Source organism: Eurytemora carolleeae, unplaced genomic scaffold (assembly GCF_000591075.1).
Source record: "Eurytemora carolleeae unplaced genomic scaffold, Eaff_2.0 scaffold541, whole genome shotgun sequence".
Taxonomy (NCBI): domain Eukaryota; kingdom Metazoa; phylum Arthropoda; class Copepoda; order Calanoida; family Temoridae; genus Eurytemora; species Eurytemora carolleeae.
In genome coordinates, this window is record NW_019396589.1 from 244516 (window position 1) to 268939 (window position 24424).

General features: G+C 34.1%; 2 protein-coding genes across 2 annotated transcripts; both read right to left on the reverse strand.

Moving 5' to 3' along the window:
• Positions 1–27: 27 nt before the first annotated feature.
• On the reverse strand, positions 28–23013 carry LOC111705985 (replication factor C subunit 1-like). The gene is given in 31 exon segments (XM_023478711.1): positions 28–472; positions 821–901; positions 1317–1425; positions 1881–1967; positions 2299–2375; positions 3040–3119; positions 5203–5283; positions 5722–5806; positions 5882–5891; positions 5927–5994; positions 6189–6294; positions 6841–6888; positions 7093–7139; positions 7295–7352; positions 8034–8110; positions 8536–8640; positions 9965–10027; positions 10233–10287; positions 11614–11751; positions 12392–12458; positions 13412–13514; positions 13920–14243; positions 14750–14800; positions 17575–17764; positions 18606–18681; positions 19016–19124; positions 19309–19636; positions 19876–20116; positions 20347–20491; positions 22310–22381; positions 22876–23013. Coding segments are annotated over 31 exon segments (3378 nt in total). The 5' UTR covers positions 22990–23013; the 3' UTR covers positions 28–289.
• Positions 22996–24424, reverse strand: LOC111705965 (ATP synthase-coupling factor 6, mitochondrial). The gene is made up of 3 exons (XM_023478678.1): positions 24337–24424; positions 24080–24211; positions 22996–23242 (listed from the first exon to the last, which is right to left on the reverse strand). The coding sequence occupies exons 1-3, from the start codon at positions 24412–24414 to the stop codon at positions 23141–23143; spliced, it is 312 nt and encodes a 103-aa protein (XP_023334446.1). The 5' UTR covers positions 24415–24424; the 3' UTR covers positions 22996–23140.

Below are 24424 nucleotides of genomic sequence, written 5' to 3' on the forward strand. Positions count from 1 at the left end.
TTCTGAAAATAATTAAGAATTTTAAAATACAGATAAAAAGCGTTTTATTCAGGTCTCACTGGAATATTACATAACCAAGGAAAATTCACATTAGCAAAAATAACGAAATATTTTCTGTTAACTTAAGCTTTGATGACACTATTGAAATCTTGAACTCTCCAACTTATGCGTAAAAATGATTAAAATAATACATTATTAACAAAAGATTTAGATTCGTACGATATTGAGAACATGTGAATGTGAAATTAGCTGTAAGCTGAACTTTACATTTTGTAGATGGAGGATATACTTATTTCCCTTTGCCTTTGCCCTTTGGAGCCTTGCTAGCCTTGGCGGATCCTTTCTTTCCTTTGTCCTCGTCCTTCTTTCCCTTGTCTTCATCCTTCTTGCCTTTGGTTGGTTTCTTGATCTTGATCATAGCATCAGCTTCAATACTATCATCTTCAGCCTCATCCTCATCCTCTCCATCATCCTTCAAAATAGAATTGGTTTCAAGATTATCTTCAGTCTCGCCTTTATGATAAGCGACGTAAATTAAAGTGATCCTTGGTTTAAAAAGATTCATGCCATCTTTACAACAGTACCTTGAACAGACGAGAAAGAAAATTGACAGATTTTTTTTATACAAAAAACTGCATTATCTCTTTCAAAGTCTTTAGGGTCACTTGAAATCATGCCGACAGTCGAATTAAAACGCCGACATTTTAAATCTTTCTTCGTCTTTCTTCACTTCTTCTTTCTCAATGAGAAATTAACCACTTATAACATGGTTTATGTTCTGCTTAGAAAAACAAGTAAAAAAGACAGGTTAAAAGTTTACCTCATCTCCAATTCCATCTGTTGACTCCTTTGCCTTCTTTTTAACGTTCTGAACTACGGAGTAGGGAAGCATAGCGTTGTCCTAAATACAATGGAACAGTTTTATTGTTAGCAAGGGTACATATTTTCTTGAAAACCCATTTCCCCCTCGCGTATCAAAAGTTATACATTTTTTACTTTGAATTGGACAAGGAACATTTTAGTATACATTTTTTACTTTGTATTGGACAAGGAACATTTTAGTATACATTTTTTACTTTGTATTGGACAAGGAAAATTTTAGAATACATAATTTACTTTGTATTGGACAAGGAACATTTTAGTATACATTTTTTAAGGGATGTTGTCCCTTCATTGAGACAATCAATAACATTTTGTGCAGGCTAAAAGTAAATTTTCAACCCCCTCCCCCCGGATCAGGGACAAGAAGGGTTATACATTCTCCTGTATTTAAGTTAAAAATAATAATTTCAAATAAATTACTTATATTGACTAACCTTGTTGTATTTCCTGGTGAAAGCAGCTTTAGTTTTACTCTCCACGTGTTTGAGTATATCAGGTCTATCTGGCCACTGGGTCACTTCTATTAGTCCATCCAGGTCCTCTCTAGATTTAAAGGGACTGTATAAGTGACTTACAAGGTTTCTGCTTGGAAAAACAAGGGAGAAAAAAACTTTTTAAGATGGCAAAACAACGATTTCTTCCACATCAGTTACAGATCTGAAGGGTGCCGTTGTAAATCAGGCATGCCCCATTCTTAAAATTGAGTTTAGCTTGAAATTATCACTCATGGATCAAAACATTTAATATTTATAATTAAATTTGTTTATGAGATGAGATCTGCTAGAAGCCCCATCTTGGGCAAACCAAACCGCCTACAGGAATATCCGACCCGTACCGCGGTAAGAAAAATAATATAAGAGTTAAAGCAAATAGATTGAAGAGGTTTTAGCTGAAACATTTTATTCCCATTTTACTTAGACCTAATAAAATATTTTTTTTAAAAAAATAGGGTCCAAGAATAGACCCTTTTATATCCCCCCCCCCCCGGACTATCTAACCTAAGAAGAGCATAGGTTTCCATATTCTGAACAGCAGCATCTACCCCCTCGCTGCCTTCACTTCTCAAAGGCCGTGTTATAAAATCCCTAAAAATAAATAATTCCTTAAAGTTTAAATTCTATTACATATCTACAACTGTAAAAGGAAATCGTGCAAGATCTATCGAAAATGACCGAAGACAGTTCCAAAAATTTCGATTTAAGAGGATCTCGTAAGGTTTGGATCGAATTAAAAAAATTTTTTATTAAAAAATCCTTAATTGTCAGGAAATACTAGAATCAAGAAAAAAGTATAGGAATAGATAAAAGGATAATTTTGATATGCATAAAGAAAAACTTTACCGCTGTGCCAACAGATAAATTTAACATGAACAAATAGAAATTAAAACTAGAATCCAGGAATGTATATTAAGTATACCTCAAAGGTTGACTGTAGTCCAGATTAAATGCCGTTTTATTCACTCCGCAGGTCAGTCTGGTGTGCATCTGTAACTCCTTAATCATAACAAAATATTAATTAAACTTATCATCTTTATGAATTGGTATTATAAAGCAATAAAGCTATTAGAAATAGCCATCAGAGAACAGAAATGTTTATCAATTGAGCAGTTAAAAACGCACATTAAAACTATCAGAATAAATCAAATCAAAGCAAAGCACTGCATGCAAGTATAAAAATCAGTCAAGCCAGAAACAGTTAAGCCCAAGAGATAACAGGTAGACCAAAGAAGAAGAAAAAACAGGCCTGAAAAAAAAGAAGTTAGGCCAGAGAAAAGAATGGTTAAAGCCATTAAAGGGAGTGACCGGAAATGTATAGTAGTAGAACCGAGAGTATAGTATTGTGGAGAAATTTTTTAGGAATCATTTGAGACCTATGAGACGTTTTGACAGTGCATATTTGTTCAGCAAGAGCGCAAAAACAATTTTTCAAGTCCTTAAAGACTTCATTTTTCAGGGATGATTTTGAGAATCGGGGTTTAAACAATTATTAATTATTAATAATTAATTATTATTAATAACGAAAAAAATAACACAAAATTAACTTCTTCAAAAATCTATATTTTTATAATATTCCATTTATTAAATTCAGCAGGCAACGCCGGGCACTTCAGCTAGTAATAAATATATTATTGTAGTTAATCAATTTATATAAAAAAACCTGAAGAATTCGATCCATCTTGTTTCGTCGGCTGTTTTTCCCCAGCCACGAGGGAAACTGTATCTGTCCATGCAGGAATCCTTCAAATATTCTTATCTACAGCTATGTACAGTGATAACCAGAAAACTCTGGAATAGGAAGTCGACTTTTAGACTCAAGTTATGACTTTTACCACCAAATGTGCATTGTAAACAGACCCAATTCACTTGGAAAGTGATTTAATAACTTACTAGTTTCGCTATGTAACAACATCAAATGCACTTAATATTGCTTTATCGTCTTCCTATTCTACAGTATTCTGGTCATCTCTGTATAAAAAAAGAAACATAGAATAAAAACTGTAAAAAAGTTAGAACGGAAAATATATAATGCAATAAAGAAATGGAAGGTGGTAATTGTAAAAAGCTAGAAAATTAAATACCACATAGACCCTTCCCCCCTCATGAGCTCAAGAATTCAATATAGTTCCGAGAATGCAGGGTTCGGAAAAATAGTCCTTTCTTGTAAATTGGCTGATTACAAGGACATCCAAAAATTTATTTCTTTTTATTTTCAAAATTGGCCAAAGTATGACTCAAGGATGGACGATCAAGAAAAATATAAATCTCAAAGCATTTTCATCTGATATCATAAAAATATTTAAAATATTGTAAAATTTAAATCAAATAAATTATTTAAGTTAAAAAATACCACATAAATTGTGAAATGGCACTGAAGGGAGGGAAACCGAAAGACTTAGCATACAAGTCAAATTTAAGATGAAAATGATTGTTTTAAGCGAGAATAAAAAAGGAAGTAAGTTATAAAAATTAAATGAAAATTGAATTAAATAAATTCAAAAGTAATAAAAGAAAAAATAACGCGACAATACTTAAAAATTGACTTAGGAAGATTTAAACTCTTCCTTTGGAGCTCTTAAAAATAAAGTGAATTTTTTAAAGATTTTTTTAGAAGAACATATTTTCCATACATGGAATAGTGTACATTGTAAACCTGTAAAATGGAAAACAAGTGGACACTATGTTTTAAAAACAACATATTGTGCATGCCCTTGATAACATTTTTCGGTTCAGAATAAAAAGAAAGTTTACAAAGTTACTCGGAACTTGGCAAGCAGGTTTCATTTTCAGACAAAAACAACCTCCAATGAAGTTCTTAAATGTTAATTATTAAATAAATTCAGCAGAAGTTTCATAAAACAAGCAGCCATGTTAAAATCAAGTTTTAAACACAAATTATTCATAATAATTTTCTATATCCAAAGGTAGATTAGATGATAAAAATTCTATTAAACTTTTAATTAACTTTTTAAAAAGAAGAATAAAAACTTTTGCTAAGTTTTCACTCTGCCTGCTTTAAAAATTATCCCATCTTTTAAATCAAAGCTCCAAACTTATAATTAAATGGGAATAAAAGTTTGTAACTCGTCAAATATTTACTTATTCGATGATACACTGATAACAAAAAACTGTGGAAGACGGATTTTAACTCAAGTTATGATGTCAAACTTCTAATAAAAACGTTTTCGTTGGAACAAAATCAATTACACTTAAATACTTTTTTTATGTCGTTTTACTATTCCAAGGTTTTCTGGTACTCACTGTATTAGTTTTTTTTTTGCTGCAGTTGGGAGGATTTACATTTAAAAAATCAGAAAATTTATAGAACACACAGTGACTAAACACATTTGTGAAGGAGGAAGTTAATATTTGGCCCATTATTTACTATATTTTGTAGTTTAAGATGGCCAGTATCTAGCTGACGGAAGACTTGGTACTTGAAAAATGAACGCCCACAAAGGATGAAACTTCATAAGACGACTGTGCAGAATTTAGTCTGTTCTCATATATTCATGATTCCCGACAACTGTATACTAGTTTCTTTCTTTGTGTGTAGCCCCGTATATGCCAAATAAAGAAGTTTAAGAGAATTTTTGAAAATGTTCACTTTTCTGATTTTTGTAAGGACACCCTTAATTATTGTTCCGAGATCTATAACGTTGCTACTACCTGAAATATACTCCCCAGGTAGGACGGAGTTAAAGATTGCCGCAGTAGGGAGTAGAGATCTATAACGTTGCTACTACCTGACATATACTCCCCAGGTAGGACGGAGTTAAAGATTGCCGCAGTAGGGAGTAGAGATCTATAACGTGGCTACTACCTGACATATACTCCCCAGGTAGGACGGAGTTGAAGATTGCCGCAGTAGGGAGTAGAGACCAATTCATTCCAGATCTTATACCTATTTTAAGTAATATCTATATTATCATTTCAGAATATCAGGAACAGGAATTGAACAACGCCCCAGAGGGTTGGATAACCAGGTCATCACCATGGGGTAAGCGAATCACCCCCCCCCCCGTCATCATTAAAATGGTCAAAATAATAATTATCATTATATTCATGCAATCATGAAGGAGCAGAGACCATGGTTCAACCTCCTTGATTTTATTAATTACTTAAATTTAAAGGGAATGTTCTCAAAACTTTAGTTGTTGACATTTTTGTAATTTATCATTACTATTTTTATGTTGCCACACAAATTGATATCAAAGCATTGTAAGTCTAAAATCGTGTAGTTAAAACTTTAACTTATTCAGAATGGTAAGGATCTATTGCTTCTTAGATCAGGTATTCACCGCCATTTTTCGTGAACACTCCCTTTAAGCTGACTTTTTACCTCGTTCAACAATATCTCCTTCAGCCAGAGAGCTGGCAGTCCTAGAGATCAATTCCATGGTCTTTCGCTTGTTCCCACCAGTGGCCTTCAAATCAAATCAAATCAAATCAAATCAAATCAAATCAAATCAAATCAAATCAAATCAACTAAATACCTAAACAGAACATAGTCTTATGATCCTCTGCACTAAATACCTAAACAGAACATAGTCTTATGATCCTCTGCACTAAATACCTAACAAAACACCATCTTATGATCCTCGGCACTAAATACCTTAACAAACCATATTTTTTTTCAAGATAACTTAAAAAACAGTATTTTTTTCAGCATAACTTGCAAGTTAAGTGCAGTGAGCACCAAACTTTTCTTAAGATTTCTTACGATGCTTTATCTTTACATTTTTGTTTTATAAAGTGCAGACTGCATAGTTATTAGTTTTTTATGTTTAAAAAATCATAACTTTATACCTTTTTACAAACATCCCAGGGACCCATCTTGACAGAAGTTTTCTTGGACATGTCTGCTTCCTTCTTAGCTGTGGCAGCATCCATCTTCTCATCATGTTCTCCAGCTCTATACACGCACATGGTCAAGGTCAAGGTCAAGGTCAATGTCATGGCCAAGGTATTTTAATTGTCATGATCATTGCCGTTGTTATTGTTATGGTCATGGTCAAGGAAAGATCATGGTCTTAATTTTTATGATTGTGATTTAGGTGATGGTGAAGGTAAGGGTCATGGACAAGTATATCGGTTTTTTTTTTAATGGCCAAGATAATAATTATGGTAACGGTCCAAGTTAAGGTCATGGTCAAGGTCAAGGTCAAGGTCATGGTTAAGGTCAAGGTCATGGTAAAGCCCAGAAAACAGTTCAGATGGCGAGGATGTTGGGTAAATAAATCTGGAGTTCTGATGTTCGACGGAGACTAAATGTTTGCAAGGCGGTCATTGTCAAGTTCATGGTCAAGGTAATGGTCAAGTTCACATACATATTCATGTTTCAGGTGAACGTTAACTAAAAAATCATGTCAACACCGAGCAGTTGTTGATGTCATGGCCATGGTAAAATCAGGGCCAACAGTAATAAGGTCAATTTAACTGTGAAATTTATAAAACTTACTTTATCATGGATAAATGATGAAGAACCTGACGGATATCTTGTCCACATCTAAACAAGTTCAGTTAAAAAATACTGTGCAAAATTCTACTTCAATAATTAAAGTAAGTGTAAAAAAAACCTAAATTACGACTTTAAAACTACATGAGTAACTAAAAATAAAGTTGCCTAACATTTTGAAAATATATAAAAAAAAAAAATGAAAAAGTTTGAAATATGAAATATGATGCAAAAATTTGGTTAAAAATATTTTACCCAATAATTAGTTCTTGCAGGGCATCTGGTTTTATCTTTATCTTTTCCTACACGTCAGAATATATTAGTTTATTCCTGATAAATATTTACAAAATCATTCAATCTTCATTTCTCAGCGTTTTTTAATGAAATAAACAAAAACATAAAAAAATTAAATCTCAAAAAAAGTAACTTTACTAACAAGTTAAAAACTAATATTTTCCTTAAAGCAGACAGAGAGCATTGCGGCTTTAATCTGCTCAACACGTGGCCGCTGGAACCTAGATAAACAAAATAAACAATATGGCGGCTTTAATCTGCTCCACACGTGGCCGCTGGAACCTAGATGAACAAAATAAACAGTATGGCGGCTTTAATTTGCTCAACACGTGGCCGCTGGAACCTAGATAAACAAAATAAACAATATGGAGGCTTTAATCTGCTCAACATTAGGCCGCTGAAACTTAGATGAACAAAATAAACAATATGGCGGCTTTAATCTGATTAACATGTGGCCGCTGGAACCTAGATAAACAAAATAAACAATATGGCGGCTTTAATCTGCTCAACACGTGGCCGCTGAAACCTAGATAAACAAAATTATCCATATGGCGGCTTTTATCTGCTCAATACGTGGCCGCTGGAACCTGGACAATACAAAATGAACAATATGGCAGCTTTTATCTGCTCAACAAGAAGCCGCTGGAACCTGGACAATACAAAATAAACAATATGGCGGCTTTCATAACCAAAACTCGAGGACAAAAAAGCAAAAAAAAACTTTCCGAAAAAAGTACAATGATAAATAAGGTTATGAAAGGCTATTTATTGGTCAATAACAATGAAAATGAGTGAAAAATACATAAAGATAAAACTTTTCTAATTTAGATAATCAGGATTTAATTCATTCGAGAAAAAATAGAGAAACATTAAATCTAAAATAAAAATATCATATCTTTTACCTAAGATCAAAACAATGGTTTGCAAGGCTTCTTATCTTCTGATGATTTCTGTCATTACACATGGCTATCACTGGCACCTGTAAAATGTGCAGTTTTTTATTTAGGTATTAAGGTTTCTTTCACTTAATTGGGGAAAATAGATATTTTTTAGGGGAAAATAAATGAATTTTTAAGTAAAAAGTATTAAAAAAAAATGAAAAAAATTGTTTTTTGAAGTCCAATTTATCATTTTTACCCCCCAAATCATTAAAACTCATTAATCAATTGAACATGGGTCAACCATTTGGCTGTGGACATAATTTCAAACTGAATATTGTTTGAACCTTGAAAAGAAATAGGAGAAATTTTAAACCCGAGGTAACAGGAGCCTGCTTTTTGCATTCAATTTTATATCTGGTTGCTCTCAGCAACATTTGAGAAACAACTTCTTAGAGTGACTTCAATGATCACAAAAATCTGGCTGCATTTATTAACCACTGATATCAGTATCTTTTGGACTTACTTTTGCTGTTTTTAGAAGAGCGATCAACTCTGCGATCCCTCCACGATCCTCATTCCCTGCCATCCCATCCACTTCATCCATAAGGAGGACTCGTTTAGAGGTCACCTATGTTACAGGTCAATGAGACTTTATTCATGCATGTTTACAGTCAGCCAAAAAAAAGTAAAGCTTGGTGGGAAAAAAGTAAAGCTTGGTGGAAAAAAGTAAAGCTTGGTGGAAAAAAAGTAAAGCTTGGTGGAAAAAAAGTAAAGCTTGGTGGAAAAAAAGTAAAGCTTGAAAAAAGTAAAGCTTGGTGGAAAAAAAGTAAAGCTTGGTGGAAAAAAAGTAAAGCTTGGTGGAAAAAAAGTAAAGCTTGTGGGAAAAACAATAGTACATCTAATTGTAAGTTCAAGTATCATGTAGCACAAACCATTACTCTGTATATCGGTGTATCGTAATACCAATGTGATTTGTATTTTGTGATTGTTTTACATAATCACAAGCAGGCAACTGCAGGCAAAGTACAACTGATCTTTACTTCCAGATAAGAATGGTTGTCTGGTGGTTTTTGTTTACCCTATGAAAATCAATATATGTTTTTTATTACAGACTAAGAGACCAATAAACAGTATACAGGCCAATTTTATCACAAACCATTCATTTTACTTCAACTTTCATGATTTATTTCTATTAACTTTTAAATAGTTTATCCTATTTTATATACTAAGTTAAAGGGACAGTAAAGGAAATATAAAAGGGGTTATAGGCTGAAAGCTAATCACTTTAGCTCTTGATCGCGACCCATGAAAGTCATCTCTGATGTTCCTGTCTCGAGAAATTGATATAAAACTGTGTCAAATATAAACGAAAATTAATATATATACAATTTTGTATAAAAGTAGTAGGTTTAACAGATCATATTCAGCAAATAAGCAACCAATCTGAAAACGATGATATCCCAGAGAAAGCTAATTGTAAATTAGGTTTACTTTTATATTTGTTATTTCTATTTTCAATAGATTTCATTCATAATATTATTTTACGTCCGTATTACTTGACCAGAAATTCCACCAATGGCAGTGCAGTAAAGTGGTCACGTGATACAGGCGGAGACACGTGACCAGTATACTGCTCTGCCATTGGTGATAGTTCTGGTCACGTGATTTCAGTTTCAGATTTTCAAAATTTTACATATATGAATTTTCGTATAATTTTAACACAGTTTTATATCAATTTCTCGAGACAGGAACATCAGATAAAACTTTCTTGGGTCGCGATCAAGAGCTAAAGTGATTAGCTTTCAACCTATACCCCCTTTCATTCTTCCTTTACTGTCCCTTTAAGCTAACAATTATACGAATTTTACAATACAGAAGATATGTTTCCTAATAAAAAAGTTTACTCTGAAAAATTTTTCCTTTTGAAAAATTCATTTATTTGAAATACTTGCCTTATTATCATGATGAAGAAGGGAGGATACTGAAGTAGTGTTCAATGTGTTGGACACATTTTCCTGAAAAGATAATCATGAACATTTATAAACGGATAAAAATAAGATTAATGGTTAATTATTATAAATAAGATTTATAATTGGATGAAAATAAGATTTATACTTGGATATAAATGAGATTTTAGAAGGTTAAAAATAAGATTTGAAAATGGATATAAAAAGATTTATATTTGAATAAAAAATGGATATAAATAATATAGATGTTAACCTGAAGAAGTCGTTTGCTCCTAGTATCACTAGCATTGTACTCAACTATGTCATACCTAAAATAATAAGATTATGAACAAATAAAAATTCAAGAAATTATCGTGGCAGATCCCCAATGTGGAATCCCCAGACCGCCATCGGACGATAAGAGATTTAGCTTTAACCCGGTCAATCCGGTTCACCCTAGCCCAGGGGACTTCCACCAAACAAACGATCTTACAAATTCAAATTCCTTAAAAGTCATTAAAAATCTAGTCAATTATTATTACTTATGAATATATCATAAAGAATTCAAGTGGACATAACAAGACGCGTATATTTACATACAGTTTTTGAGTAAAGAATTTATACGCTTTGGTTGAAAACAAATAAATAGGGAGCTTTAACTTGCAAGCTATTTACTCCCATTTTGACAATTTTCCCTAGAAATTCTTTTAACTTTCCCCCTAGAACTCCTTAAACTTAGCAACAAAACTAGGGTTTCCAATCGGAATTCCGTTGCGAGCAATGATTGCTTCCGCTTGCGCCGCGCCATTTCGTTGCGCGGAATTGCGCTGTAATTGCAAACAGGGAAGCAATTAAATATTCGCGGAATTGCATGGAATTGCGTGCAACAGAATTGCTTTTCCATCTAAAAGTCAATAATTTTAACTGTGACTTACGAATTTATGCAGCAGATATAAGAATGGAAATATCTCTGTAGATTTTAAAAATCACTTGTTTCAACAGTTTTCAAATTTTCTTGTGGTTTAGCTACTAATTAACAATTTAATATCATAAATTTTTAATTTTGTTAAAATTGAACCAGAACCAGAAAACTATGCTAAAGAAAGACAGCATTTTAGGAGCCTTAAGCCATCCCTATTAATATGATTTGATTTGATAGTGTATTTGATGACGTTACAAAGCAAAAAGTTTTAACTGGTAACTTTTTAAATCACTTATTCAGTTAAATGGGTCTACTTGAGTCTAAAATGGCGTCGTCGTTCCTATGCAACATTTCTCTGATTATCATATTATGAAAAAATTGAAACAAAAATACAAGAAAGTTGGACTGAATTGCGCGCTAAAATAAGAATTTGCGCGCAAGTAAAATCCACTTGCGTTGGAAACAAAACCCTTAAATATTTTTTTACAATGTGTGGAGTTGAAATATATGGATTGGAAGATTTTTGAGGTCCGTTAAAAATATTTTGAGATATTAGCACGTAGAAAAACTGTTTTTACGAAAGAAAACTTGAAAAAAAAACAAATTTTGAAATCTGGTATCATCTCAGATTCTTGTGGACTGTGGAGCCTCCTAAGAGTATAAATAAAACGGATCCCATAACACATCCCTAGCGAGAACAAGATTTAGTTTTAAAAATGTGTGAAATACTGACCCTAGTTCCTGAGCTACGAGGTATGCAGTTGTCGTCTTCCCTACTCCAGGTGGACCTGACAGCAGGGCACATTTAGCCCAGGCTCCATTGTCATTAGCGGCTCCCCAGGGAGCAGGCTTAGCAGCCCCTTTACCATGCCTAGATAAAAAGAAATTTCTGGAATTATCTTCCGAGATAAAATAAAGAAATCCATTGAATTATTCCCAATCATTCAGGAAAATATATGTTCAGAAAACTGCAGTGAGACCCATAAGACAGTGAAATAGAAACGACACCATAATAACAATAACAATAACAAAAACAAAAACAAAAACAAAAACAAAAACAAAAACAAAAACAAAAACAAAAACAAAAACAAAAACAAAAACAAAAACAAAAACAAAAACAATAATAACAATACAATAAAAATAACAATAACAATAACGATTGCAGTGTTTCCTGTTTATTGAAATATTTTAAAATATATCTTGAGTCTAACAGTCGTCTTCATATTGTGCAGTTTTATTGTTCACATTGATTCCTATATTTTCGGTGTGTAAAATTCAACAATTTTACAACTCTTAAAAAAACCAGGTTGCAAATATAAAATTAGTAACTATTAAATTCAATACACAGTACATTATCCTATAATAACTAAGTACACTGTACAGTACATGAGTATGTACACAGTACATTATCCTATAATAACTAAGTACACTGTACAGTACATGAGTATGTACACATTACATTATCCTATAATAACTAAGTACACTGTACAGTACACGAGTATGTACACTACCTGTGAAGATGGTTTTTGTTCCAGTCTTGCAGCCAGATTCGTAGTTTCGCCATATTGGATCTATCTCCTGGAAAATACTTTTAAAGATTTTTTTTCGTTTATTTTTAAGTTTTCATGACTACAGAATTCTGGACACTTTTTCAAACTACAATCATTGATAATTTTCAGCAGTACCCCCCCCCCTCAACAAAAAAAGATTTAATTTACATTTTTCCAGTTTACAATTTACAGTTTTACACCCACTACAGTGGTATAAATATTTTTGAAAATAGAATAATACATCCCTAAATAATCATTTATTTTTCAAATATTCAAATTCATCAATAAATTCCTCCTACAATATTGGAGGAAACACGGATATTCAATAAAATATTTTAAATTGAAACATCAAGAAAATGTTGCATAAAAGGAACCGGTCGACGTTGTGGAATCTGACGAATTCTGCTAAAACTTTTAATGTTCAGGATTTCTGAAAATCTGGAGAATTATGTTGGATCCATGTGATGAGTGCAAAGAAGTGGATACGGAGAAAAAAGCAACTGAAGTTACACATGAAAACTTAGACTTTTCCCGATGTTTCTAAAACTTTCCATGCTTTAGCCTTAAGCAAAAAGAAATCTTCGCCACAGTTTTAGAATTTTGATATTTAGTTTTATCCTTGCCAAGCCATGAGTATGTAAATTGTGAGCTTTTTTTAACCCTATTCCCGCTGGGGGGAAGTACCCCAGCGGGGATAGGGTTAAAATTCTTTATTTTACTGAGAATTGCAAGGACTAGAGTTGGCAATAACTACTTCAATAAAGCATATAAACTGTAACAATCGTGTATTAATGTGGTGTGCTGGTTATTAGAGAATATTCGCCCTGGATATGAAAGAAATTTTTTTAAGTCTTAAAAACAACGTTACAAGTACAGACGTAATTTCAAGTGACGCTTTACCTTTAAACTTTTATTTGATGGGTAATTTGTAAGATGCGTTTTTTCCTAGTCTCCAGTCCCTTTAAATTGATAAAGCCATACCTTGTTGACCAATAACATTCTTGCAAGCTGTTGGTTTATATTTCTCGACAAAGAGCTGGGTTTCGTGAGAACTCGAGGACCAAGCTACTTCCGCTTTAGGGTCCTTCATGTAATTTTATTAAAAACAACATTTTTTAATTCATAAAAAGTTCAATGCCGATCAATAAGAACTGGAGTTTATAAGAACCATATCAGCACTGTATCCGATTTTGTGTCCTTAAATTAGGTTAAACTAATGAAAAGGCTGGATCAAATTGGCTGACATTTTTTGAGGGAACCCTGGAGTACCCCAGGAGTAACAAAGACTTTACAAAAATTGAATTAATCGATTTTTTAAATTCATTTTTTTCTTAGTGTTTCTAGAATTCCACAGCAACCCTGGGATAGTATTTTAGATAAACCAACTCCCACGGACAAACAATTTAATCAACTTTTGGCTTTAATGAAGCCGCCTTAACTCCCTCAACTCGTACGGTTTATTATTTAATTGTTAAAACTATCGACTTACCTTAGACTTGGTTGGTTCCTCTGCCTTTATTTTCGGTACAGTCAACTTCAATTCCTTATCTTCAGATTTAATTTTAGTTCCAGGGGTAACTGTTTGTTTCTTCGGACTCAACACTTCATCCTTTACAACCTTCTCTATCTTAGGGATTTTCTCTTTGATAATCTCGGTCTTAATTTCTCGTTTAGCCTCGGGGGAGGGGGTTTTATTCTCCTTCTCCTTCATTAGCTTCGGGTCCCGTCGCTCCAGGATAAGGTTCAGGAATTCGTCTTCGGACAATGTTTTTGTCCCAAGGTTTCGTCCCTTCTCAAGCTTACTTTCTCCGGCCTTAACACGGAAATCATTAACTTTTATTAATAAAAACATTAGAAAATGGTTCCATGGGATCCGCTGTTTACAAAAACTAAATATGCGGATCCAAACGGAATCAACATAATCCAAAAAAAATGATGTATGTTCTCAACACAAATATGAAAATTTATTAACACCAACTCGATCTCCCTCATGACAAATCAATGTACAGCAGAAAATGTTACAAAGAAATGTCGGAAAGGATTGATCTGTAACAGACATGAAAAACTAGAAGCGATAACTATTGTTAAGGGGGAATATATTTTGAAGAAATAAACCCCCCCCCCCCAAAAAAAAAAAAAGTTATCAGGTGGTAAGTATTTGCCCTTTTTCATACTTTTTAATAAAAAATTTACAATCAACATTAAAACATTTACACACTTAAAAGAAAAAACATTCCCTAATATACTAGGGACAAACAATTAACAAGGAGGGGGGGGGGGGGTTGTTGAAACAAAATAAAAACATTGGTTTTTCCCTACCTGGTCCCCAACTACTAGATAACTTGTATTCCTACTTACACTCTGAGTAACCTAAACATAAGGCATTTTTTTAATTTTAATACAGTAAGAACCAGCGTACATCTAGCTTTCAGAGAAGCAACAACTGAGAAAAGTACTCAAAGGTACAGGGTGAGAGAGAGAAACTTTTGCCAGGGTTCTATATGGGGGTATACATCCCTGCAAACAAATGGAAAAGAAAAAAACGGAACTACACGAGACATTGAAGACCTGCATTTATCTTTTAACACTGTTTTAACCTGGAGAATGGAGATTTTTTACTTAGCTGATTAGCAGATTTTGCTATTGGCAGCTTTAAATATACTCCTTAATACCAAGCTTGGTTAGCTGTTATTAAGTATTCGAACTCGTAGGAAAAACGTTAATTCTTTCGATTGAATCTGGTTCTATGTGTAAGCATCAAGGAATCTCAGAACAGTCAGGTTCTTATACAACTTTCTCCAGTTTCTTGCAGCTGAACATAACCCTGTATGGAATAACATGTCAGTACATCCTACTTGGAAAAAAAGGAAAATAATAGTGCAGAGAAGGGGGGTTTCTTTCTCTTTCTCTTCCCCCTCACTCTTGTCAGAAACACGGAAAATGGAAGCATTTAACATTATAATCCTGATAGGTTGTGTACCGTTGTGCACCATGCACTATGATACCGGTTTATACTCTGCTGGCTGCGAGGAAAAGATAGCTGTAGACGAGGCCATATTCTGAAGCACTGTCTAAGATGAACTTACAAGAATCAAGAAATCTTTTGTCGAAAAAATCCACTCTTATCCTAACCTTTCTTATACCATTTGTCATTAATATGGCGGAATTCTGACAATGCTAATCCTCAGAATTTTCAAACCACTCTTAGCAGTGACTTTTATTTTTCCAACCTGTAAGAATTTTATAAATATGTCTCCCAAGCTTTCCTTGTTATTCAAGCATAGGCGCGGAGAAAGCTTTATCCCGAATTACTGGAATGCTTAGTAAGACAATACATAAACGAGAGGGTAATAATCAGAAATATGTGTCAAAATGAATTTTTTTCCTCAGCTCAGCAAGAAAGAAGATACAAGTCTGAAATTTAGTTTTAAAAAAAATTATAATTTAAAAATAAATTGTTAAAAAAAAATAGTAAGAACCAGAACAATCTGGAATAGGAATTCGACTATTAAACTCGATTTGTGATTTTAAATAGTCCAATTAACATGAGGCACAGCAATTGTGCAGTACAGCCCCATTTAACTATATATGTGCAGGATTATCAGGAAAAAGATCTGGCCCCCACACTAGTTACTTTTTAAGATATTTGATCTGTAAAACATCAAACGCACTTCAGTATTGCTTTAATGTCGTCTTCCTATTCTACAGTTTTCTGGTTATCACAGTAGTATTGAATTTAATTACATTATGATTCAGTTATTTTGTTAAATGGGTGACTTCAGTTTTAGCCTTTGAAGATAATTAAAAAAAATCTGATGTCAGAACTTTAGTGTGAATTTCGGAATCGAGTTTTATCGAGGCTGAGCCCTGTATTGTATCAGTACGGACCTGTCTGTTGCGAGGTTTTAACCTCCTGTATCCTTGAGGCTGGTATAACAGCCTCTGCAGTTTGAAAATTCTCTATATACAGAACAGTTTGTATTTTGGAGTGGGAAGATATAATCTTTTGAGTGAAAGTTACTAACTTTGAGTGGAAGTTGAAAACTTTATAGTGAAAGTTATAAACTTTTGAATAAAAGCAATAAACTTTTGAATGTCAGCTTCCAACTATTTGGTGCTAAGTGATATATAGACACTTGTTAGGGCACTTAAACTAATATTACATATATTTCTGCCAATTTTTATCTAGATTGACGGAAGTAACGTAGTCTGGGAGACAAGTAGCAGCGGAGTCGGAAAGATAACTCAAGCCTTTGTATCGGAGGCTTGATTAACCACTAGGATAAGGATGTACCCTTGATACACTAGAGAGTAAAATTGAGGGTTTATTCTGCCACTTATTCTAAACCTGGTACATCCTTCATTTATTAGGTTGGAGGAGTAAAATTATATAATAACGATATATAGTATTAACTCTTCTTTATCCCAGGATAGAGTAGAAGTTCAGACTTTTTACTAAGTCTATTATTGGGGTGGGTTAGTTCAGATCTATCTCCGGATATTTCTCTACTGACTTTCACTTTTTGTTTAAATGACCTAGAAAAAAAAAAGAAAAAAAATATAGAAAAAGAATAGAAAAGAAAAGAAATAGAAACAAAAAATAAGATAAAAGGCCAAAGAAAGAAAAAAAAAAATAAATAAATAAATAAAAAGACAAGAAAAGAAAAAAAAAATAGAAATAATAAAAAAATAAAGAGCACTAAAAAAAGAACACAAAAGAAAAAAAAAAGAAAGAAAAAATAATTTTTTATTTTTTAAGAAAAAGTGCCACAACTAGTTTATATATATTTTTGTAACTGATTTGTAAAATTGGGCGTTTTTCAGTGAAGTCACATAGTAGCTGAAATTCAATAAAGTCCTGCCGCCGGGACTTTATTTTTGTCCATAGTATTAGTATACTCAGCAGATATCCCGATTTAAACATGCCGCCTAAAGTTGCTTTCCCATGCCCTACTTGTGGAAAAAATGTAACCAAAAAAACTGGCGGAGTTAGATGCTGTTATTGTGAGCACTGGAGCCATGCTAAGTGTGTGGATGTCTCTAGTGAGCATCTCAAATTCCTGGAAATGCCGGGGAATAGTTGGACCTGCAAGACTTGCAGAGCAGTTTCTAAGAAAGTGAGGGAGGAGGTACAGCAACTTCACCTGAAAGTTAAAGACATGAGGGAGGATATTGATGTGAACAAGGAGGAGATCAGCAACCAGGATAGGAGACTGAGTCGAGCGGAAAAGAAGATAGATGATTTCTGTAGTGTTGAAAGCAATAATGACGTCGTATTTGACGAACTCCGTGAGCGCGAAGCCCGGAAAAATAACCTGGTGATACATCAGATACCTGAACCATCAGAATCTTTGGATAAAGGTGGTCAGCGTAAGGAACATGACACTCAGAAGGTTTTGGATATTTTTGGTTTTCTCCAGGTACCAGTGAGGAAGGAGGGAATCAAGTTCATATACAGAGCGGGGGAAAAGCTGGAAAATGGAAAACCTAGACCTATTATATTATCCTTGAAGAACATCGCTGAGAAGCAGGCCATCATGGACTCAGCCAGGAACCTGGCAAACTCCAACTTCAGCCATATAAGCATTGTACCTGATCTTACCCAGAGACAGAGGAAGGATGAGGAAAGGCTGAGGAAAGAAGCAGAAAGAAGAAATGCAGAAATGGAAAAAGACGAGGCTCAGAACTGGGAATGGGTTCTTGTGGGAACAAGGGGTGAAAGGAGATTGATCAAGAGGAAGGTGTTTGTGCAAGACAGGAGAAATATTCACCACAGAGATAAGTCCTCATATGTACCCAGGAACTCAAGCTTTAAACGTAACCAAAATGTCCCACATCTAACTGGAGCAAATACAGTTCAGCTCAATAGATCAGCGCAACCTATCCTGAATACCAACAGAAGCTCATCTCAACATAGTTTTTCATCCAGGGATAATAATAGCCAGACCAGGGAGGAAAGATTTGTGAGGTTTCCTGATAACCCTGACCATCTGAGCCAACGCGGCTCATCTGAGGCTCGCCAAGAAGCACCCACCCCACCCTCGCCAACAGTCATGATGCCACAATTTGCTGATGATGGAGGTCGGGAGGGGGAGTGGAGGGGGGATGAGGATGGGGACGAAGTTGAGACAAGAGAAGGTTTTAATGATTTGACTACTATCAATTCTAGAGCAACTGATATTCTTCCATCAACTCTCTTTCCAGGCTGTCGTAGACGCCGGTCAACACAAAAACTAGACCAGCCATACATCCTAGTTCAGAGCAAGAAATTTACAAGGGACTAATACATTTTTTATGCGGATCCGGTCTTAAAAATGGAAAAGAGTCCAGCCTGAGCTCATGAATAATTCTTTAAAATTGCGGATTTATTTAACCAAAAATTTAAATTTTATTTTTCGTTGCATTTTTTAAGCAAAAGCCTAATTTACCATTCAATGTTTAAGCAAGACGTAGGAACACAATAAAAATTGAAAATTAAACAATTAAGTTCCTGATAATTTTAGTTTTAATCTAAATAAATCCCCGGGGGTTGTGGGGGGATATCTTTTAATAACGGAAAAAACTAATTATGTTTCTAAGCTATACCTGGCGACCCTTCAGGAACTACTTTACTTCCGGGGTTCTTAGCTCCACCCCTGGTGAGGAACTTCTGATAGGCAACCTGCTTCACCTTCTTCCGGGCCTCCCACTCCTCCTGCATGTACAATCAATCAATCAATCAATCAATCAAATTAATTAACTTGAAAAATCTTTTATTTTATTCTACATAATTTCATCCCAAAATCTTTAATTCTTACTCCAAGTTCCAATGAAGGTTTTTACATTCATATTTATATTACTAATAATTTTGATTGGTTAAATGAATGGATAAATGATACCTGTGGGGTCCCAGGAAGTTCGGAAACACTTTCGTCCAAAGATTTTTTATTCTGTGTCGGAGTTTTAGAGGAACTTTTAGGAGTTTTAGATGACTTCTCGGGTGTCTTTGACTTGGATCTTTTTGCAGTGGGCGACTTAGTCGGAGTCTTGGACCTTGATCTTTTAGAGGGAGTTTTGGAGGACTTTGCGTCTTTCGAGCTAACTTCAATTGTTTCTTGCGCTTTTTTGGAGGCTAGTTTGTTCGCAAGCGAGGGTGAGGAATCGGGACGGTGTTTCTTTGTGCTCTGGGGAGAAAAGGAGGTGGCTTCAAGGGTTTTAGCAAAAGCACTGAAATGATTTATCTTCAAATTATGACAATTCTTTCTCTAATATTTTCATTGAGCAAAATATTAAAAGAAAAAAAAGAAAAAACCATTTTTTACAAGACTTTTTTTCGATTAAGTGATTTGTTTAGTGCAATGATATGCTTAGACAGTTTTTTAATATTGCATTTAACATTAGCTAAGTGAACTTAATCTAGTAATGGGTCTTTATAAAATTTCTTTTAATAAAAGTATAAAACTTACTCTGCCTGTTCTTCCGCTTTCCGCTTTTTGGACGGAGTTTCCTGAGATAATTTTTTGGACGGAGTATCCTGAGATGTTTTTTTGGATGAAGATTCCTGGGAATGTTTTTTGGATGAAGATTCCTGGGAATGTTTTTTGAATGAAGATTCCAGAGATGAATTTTTGGATGAAGATTCCAGAGATGAATGTTTGGATGAAGTTTCTTGCGAAAGAATCTGATCATCTCCACTCTTCCTACCAACTAAACAAAAATGGTTTAAAACATAGACAAAAGATGAAAACTCGTCCTTAAATTCTTTTTCTTTGCAGTCATCTCTCTGTCTATATCCAATCCGAAAGCAATGCAACTTCACCCAATAGAGAAAAATAACAATAGGACATAATATTTTTAAATCATAATAATTTCCCGAGTTTCAAAAATAACCTTAAAAAATTGATCGACAAACTTTTTAAGAATTTTTCATTTTTGACCTGAAGTTTTAGAGGAAAAAAAGTCGGCGGCAGTAGTTTCCTTAAGCTTTGTGTGTCCCGTTTTAGATTCACTTCCGGTCTTTTCGCTCGGCTTAAACCCACTACCGGTGTTATTTCTCATCTTGGAACCGCTTCCGGTCTTTTTCTATATCAAAACATTCATTTTTTAAAACTATTTTTTATTAAAATAGGCATTTATAATCATAAGTTCCGTGAAACCTTGAAACTGTGCAAAATAATTATTTTAGAAGAAAACGGGGATTAGCATATTTTCAATAAATGCCGAATAGGATCCAGAATGCGGATCCAAGAAATGAAGAATAGGATCCAGAATGCGGATCCAAGAGTTGAAGAATAGGATCCAGAATACGGATCCAAGAATTGAAGAATAGGATCCAGGATGCGGATCCAAGAATTGAAGAATAGGATCCAGGATGCGGATCCAAGAATTGAAGAATAGGATCCAGGATGCGGATCCAAGAAATGAATAATAGGATCCAGAATGCGGATCCAAGAATTGAAGAATAGGATCCGGGATGCGGATCCAAGAATTGAATAATAGGATTCAGAATGCGGATCCAAGAAATGAAGAATAGGATCCAGGATGCGGATCCAAGAATTGAAGAATAGGATCCAGGATGCGCATCCAAGAATTGAAGAATAGGATCCAGAATGCGGATCCAAGAATTAAAGAATAGGATCCAGGATGCGGATCCAAGAAATGAAGAATAGGATAAAGGATGCGGATCCATGAAATGAAGAATAGGATCCAGGATGCGGAACCAAGAATTGAATACATTATGCATTAAATACTAATTATTTGTAATTATGATTTATAACAAATCCTTTAACAAAGTAAAGGGGGGAGGAAGGGTTAGCATTTCAAAAACATTATCTCTTTAGGAATAAAATTATTAAAATTCAATACTACTGTATCTGCATTAAAAAGGAATGGATCTTTGTCAGTGGGATAAAATCTTAAGATATATTTTAATTTAATGGAATAAAATTTTAATTGATAAAGATAAAAATTAGGCAACGCCATGCAGTATTCTTAACAACAACAAAGAAAAAAAGTAAAAAAGCATGACATGAAACAGCCATTTTTGTTCTTCATTTATGATTAAAAAGGCATAAAATGAAAAAGTTGACGTGTTTTCCAAGATAAAATAAAAAGTGTAAAAACAGAAAATAAAGAACACATAAAAATGCACTTATTTCATTGTAAGATAAGCACTTAGTCTATCACATTATTAACAATTTTGTCGGATATAAATTTGAGTCGACACCTATGACGTATGTACTGAGATCTATTTACATATTATGATATTCCGAATCACAACAGTACCGGACCCTGTAAAAGTTTATAGAATTTAAAATGGGACCAAATCGTCGTTTTCTGACTTTAGTATGTATATAAATAATTTCTTGATTCCATAGTGACTTTATTTTTCACAAGGATTAGAACTGATACTCCGTCAAAATATAAAGTTCAAAATATTTTTTTAAAAATGTGGTAGAATATCCTCGTGGGCAGCCATTGCGGCTCACCTGAGCCTCAGCAAAAACAAATCCTTTAGTGAACTGAACGCAATTGTTAGAGAATATTTTAGCGATACATTGATAGAACTATGGGAAAAAAAGAGTAAAATAAGATCAATAAAAGAACAGGAACAGTTAGTCTCAGAACACAAAACAGACAACACAAACATTGAACAGAAACACGCCGAACTAATTGATACAATAAAACACCTAATGGGAAAGGACAGTAATGAGTTAAGTAGAGGACAGCAGTGCAGTGTTCTCAGATCTATTTCCTTTTAGTTATCAAGCTATTATACTAATTTGCTTAAAACCTCCAATACAAATATTTGCTTAGATGTCGTCTCATGAATCACACTGCGTGTGGATTGCTTTATTTGTGATGTAACCCAGGGAAGTGTATTAAAAATAAATGTTGTTCCTCTGATTTAAAATCCTTCTCATCTTCTTCATCTGAGGAATCTATCACCATCTTCTTTTTCTTCTTCTCATCCTTATCAACAGATAATTAACAAATTGCTTAAATGCCTGACGTTGCCCGTGGAATTTTTAAAACAAAAATTTGATTTATAAGCTTCTTAAAAAAAATGTTAGCCCAGTCGGTCAAGCCAGCTATAACAAAAATAATGAAAATGTTCTAACTTTTAAGACAGTATACAGTTTACATTCACTTAACACAGTATACAGGGTTACCCACAAAGTATGAGACTGTAACTTGACGACTTGAACCTCTAAATACAAAGATCCCAAGATTTATTAAGTCTTCTGTCTTGAATATAACCTTTTAATGACTTATTAAATTATTTGGCAAAAGTTGAGAAGTCCACAGTAGCTGGAAATCATGCAAAAAAGGAAACAGGGTGTATGAATTACGTACAATCGTCTCGTTAAGTTTAATCCTTGGAGGGCAACCCTGTAGTATGTATTCTTAACAGTTATAACATCATATCTTTTTTAGGCATTTAGGATACTTTTGTTCAAACATCCCTTATGACCCTTCTTCTCTGCTTGGTCGCTAGCGGCGTTTCCGCTGGGTTTGGTAGTCCCAGTTGCAGCAGGTTTCACACCCGGTTTAGTGGAAAAATAATTCCGTATGTCCATTGCCAATTTTCTGAAATATTTCGTAGATTTCTTGAATTAACAATTTTATTCTAAAACGACTAAGTGTATATTTCGAACATAAATTCGGAGAGGTTACATAAATTTATTGAAATAATTATCAACCGATCTGATCTAATCGGATCTAGCAGATTTACTGAGAGATGTTGATAGGTTCAATTACAGGATCCTGGAAGGAGAATGAAGGAAAGGAAGTCATATCTACTCCTGCTCCACCTCCATACTGTTTTGCAACCTTAACGAAAATAAGAAATTAAAGGGACTGTCAACGTAATCTCAAGTGACCTTTAATTTAAAGTTCGATTCCCAACAGTACCCTTAACACTTTTATCTGATCATTCATGATGAGGATTTATTCTTTTTTAAAGTTTGAAAAGGTTTTAAGTCTCATAACTTCCTCGATGACAAAACCAGATATCCGCAAATCACGCTTAAAGAGAAAATGATCAATTTGTAAAAAGGGAAACATTATTAACTTCATTTTGCTCAGACATGGTTTAATGGTTACCGTTGTGTGTTTCGGACAAGACCCTCCATAATAGAGTGTCATTTAAAATTACGTCTACGTTTTCTTTATTGCATGGGACATTAGTATCAGAACTAACACTTGGTCCATTTCTAACACTGAGTGTAAGAAATTGTCAGGAATTGAAAGACTAGTTTTTTGGGGATCCCGGCCCATATCCAGAGTAAAAGTTAATAATAAAAACTATAACTAAAATTTTATACTCATCTTGGATTTAAAAATATATACTCTTGAAAAAGATAACTTTGCAGATTTGGCCCTTTTCTAACACTCAATGTTAGAAATGGGCCAAGTGTTAGGAACTAGTATCCTCTGTATTGATCATTATATACGGGCAAGATTTGAAACTGAACCAAAACTAGGCTCTAAGACCGCTTAAAACACTGTCAATTTCAACAATTTGACCAATTTGACCAATTCATCTGTTGACCAATATACCCACCCAACAATATTTGAATTTACCCTTCACAATCCATCAATCAATTATTTCAATCTATCAATACAACAATCCTACACGTAATCAATTAGTTACTGAATGAACCCCACCTTGTCTAATTCCTGTTGAAGATCAGCTTCAGTCTGTTTAGTAGCATCAACTAGTTTACCCCCGGCAGCGGTTTTCTTGGAGCTGTACTCCTGGATCTTCTCAACAAACAGGGCCTGGATAGGATCTGTGGCCTAAACATAATACACTGTAGAAGATACATAACATACTTAAAACTAGGTGATTTTTACCCCGGACGGATATGCAATCCTATGAATGTATGTCCGGGGGGGGGGGGGGTGTTAATAAAATATTTAACCTTGGTGAGCGCGGGAGCCCAGACGCTGAAGTTGCGGGAACCCCACACACGGACACTGCTCAGAACACTTACAGACATTATGTCTCTG

What these genes read in the sequence shown, in the direction of transcription:
- LOC111705965 (XM_023478678.1), bottom strand. Translation starts at nt 24,414, where the DNA reads ATGTCTGTAAGTGTTCTGAGCAGTGTCCGTGTGTGGGGTTCCCGCAAC. An exon ending in GGGCTCCCGCGCTCACCAAG is followed by an intron (nt 24,212 to 24,336) that starts GTTAAATATTTT and finishes TATTATGTTTAG; the next exon opens with GCCACAGATCCTATCCAGGC. An exon ending in TTCAACAGGAATTAGACAAG is followed by an intron (nt 23,243 to 24,079) that starts GTGGGGTTCATT and finishes ATTTTCGTTAAG; the next exon opens with GTTGCAAAACAGTATGGAGG.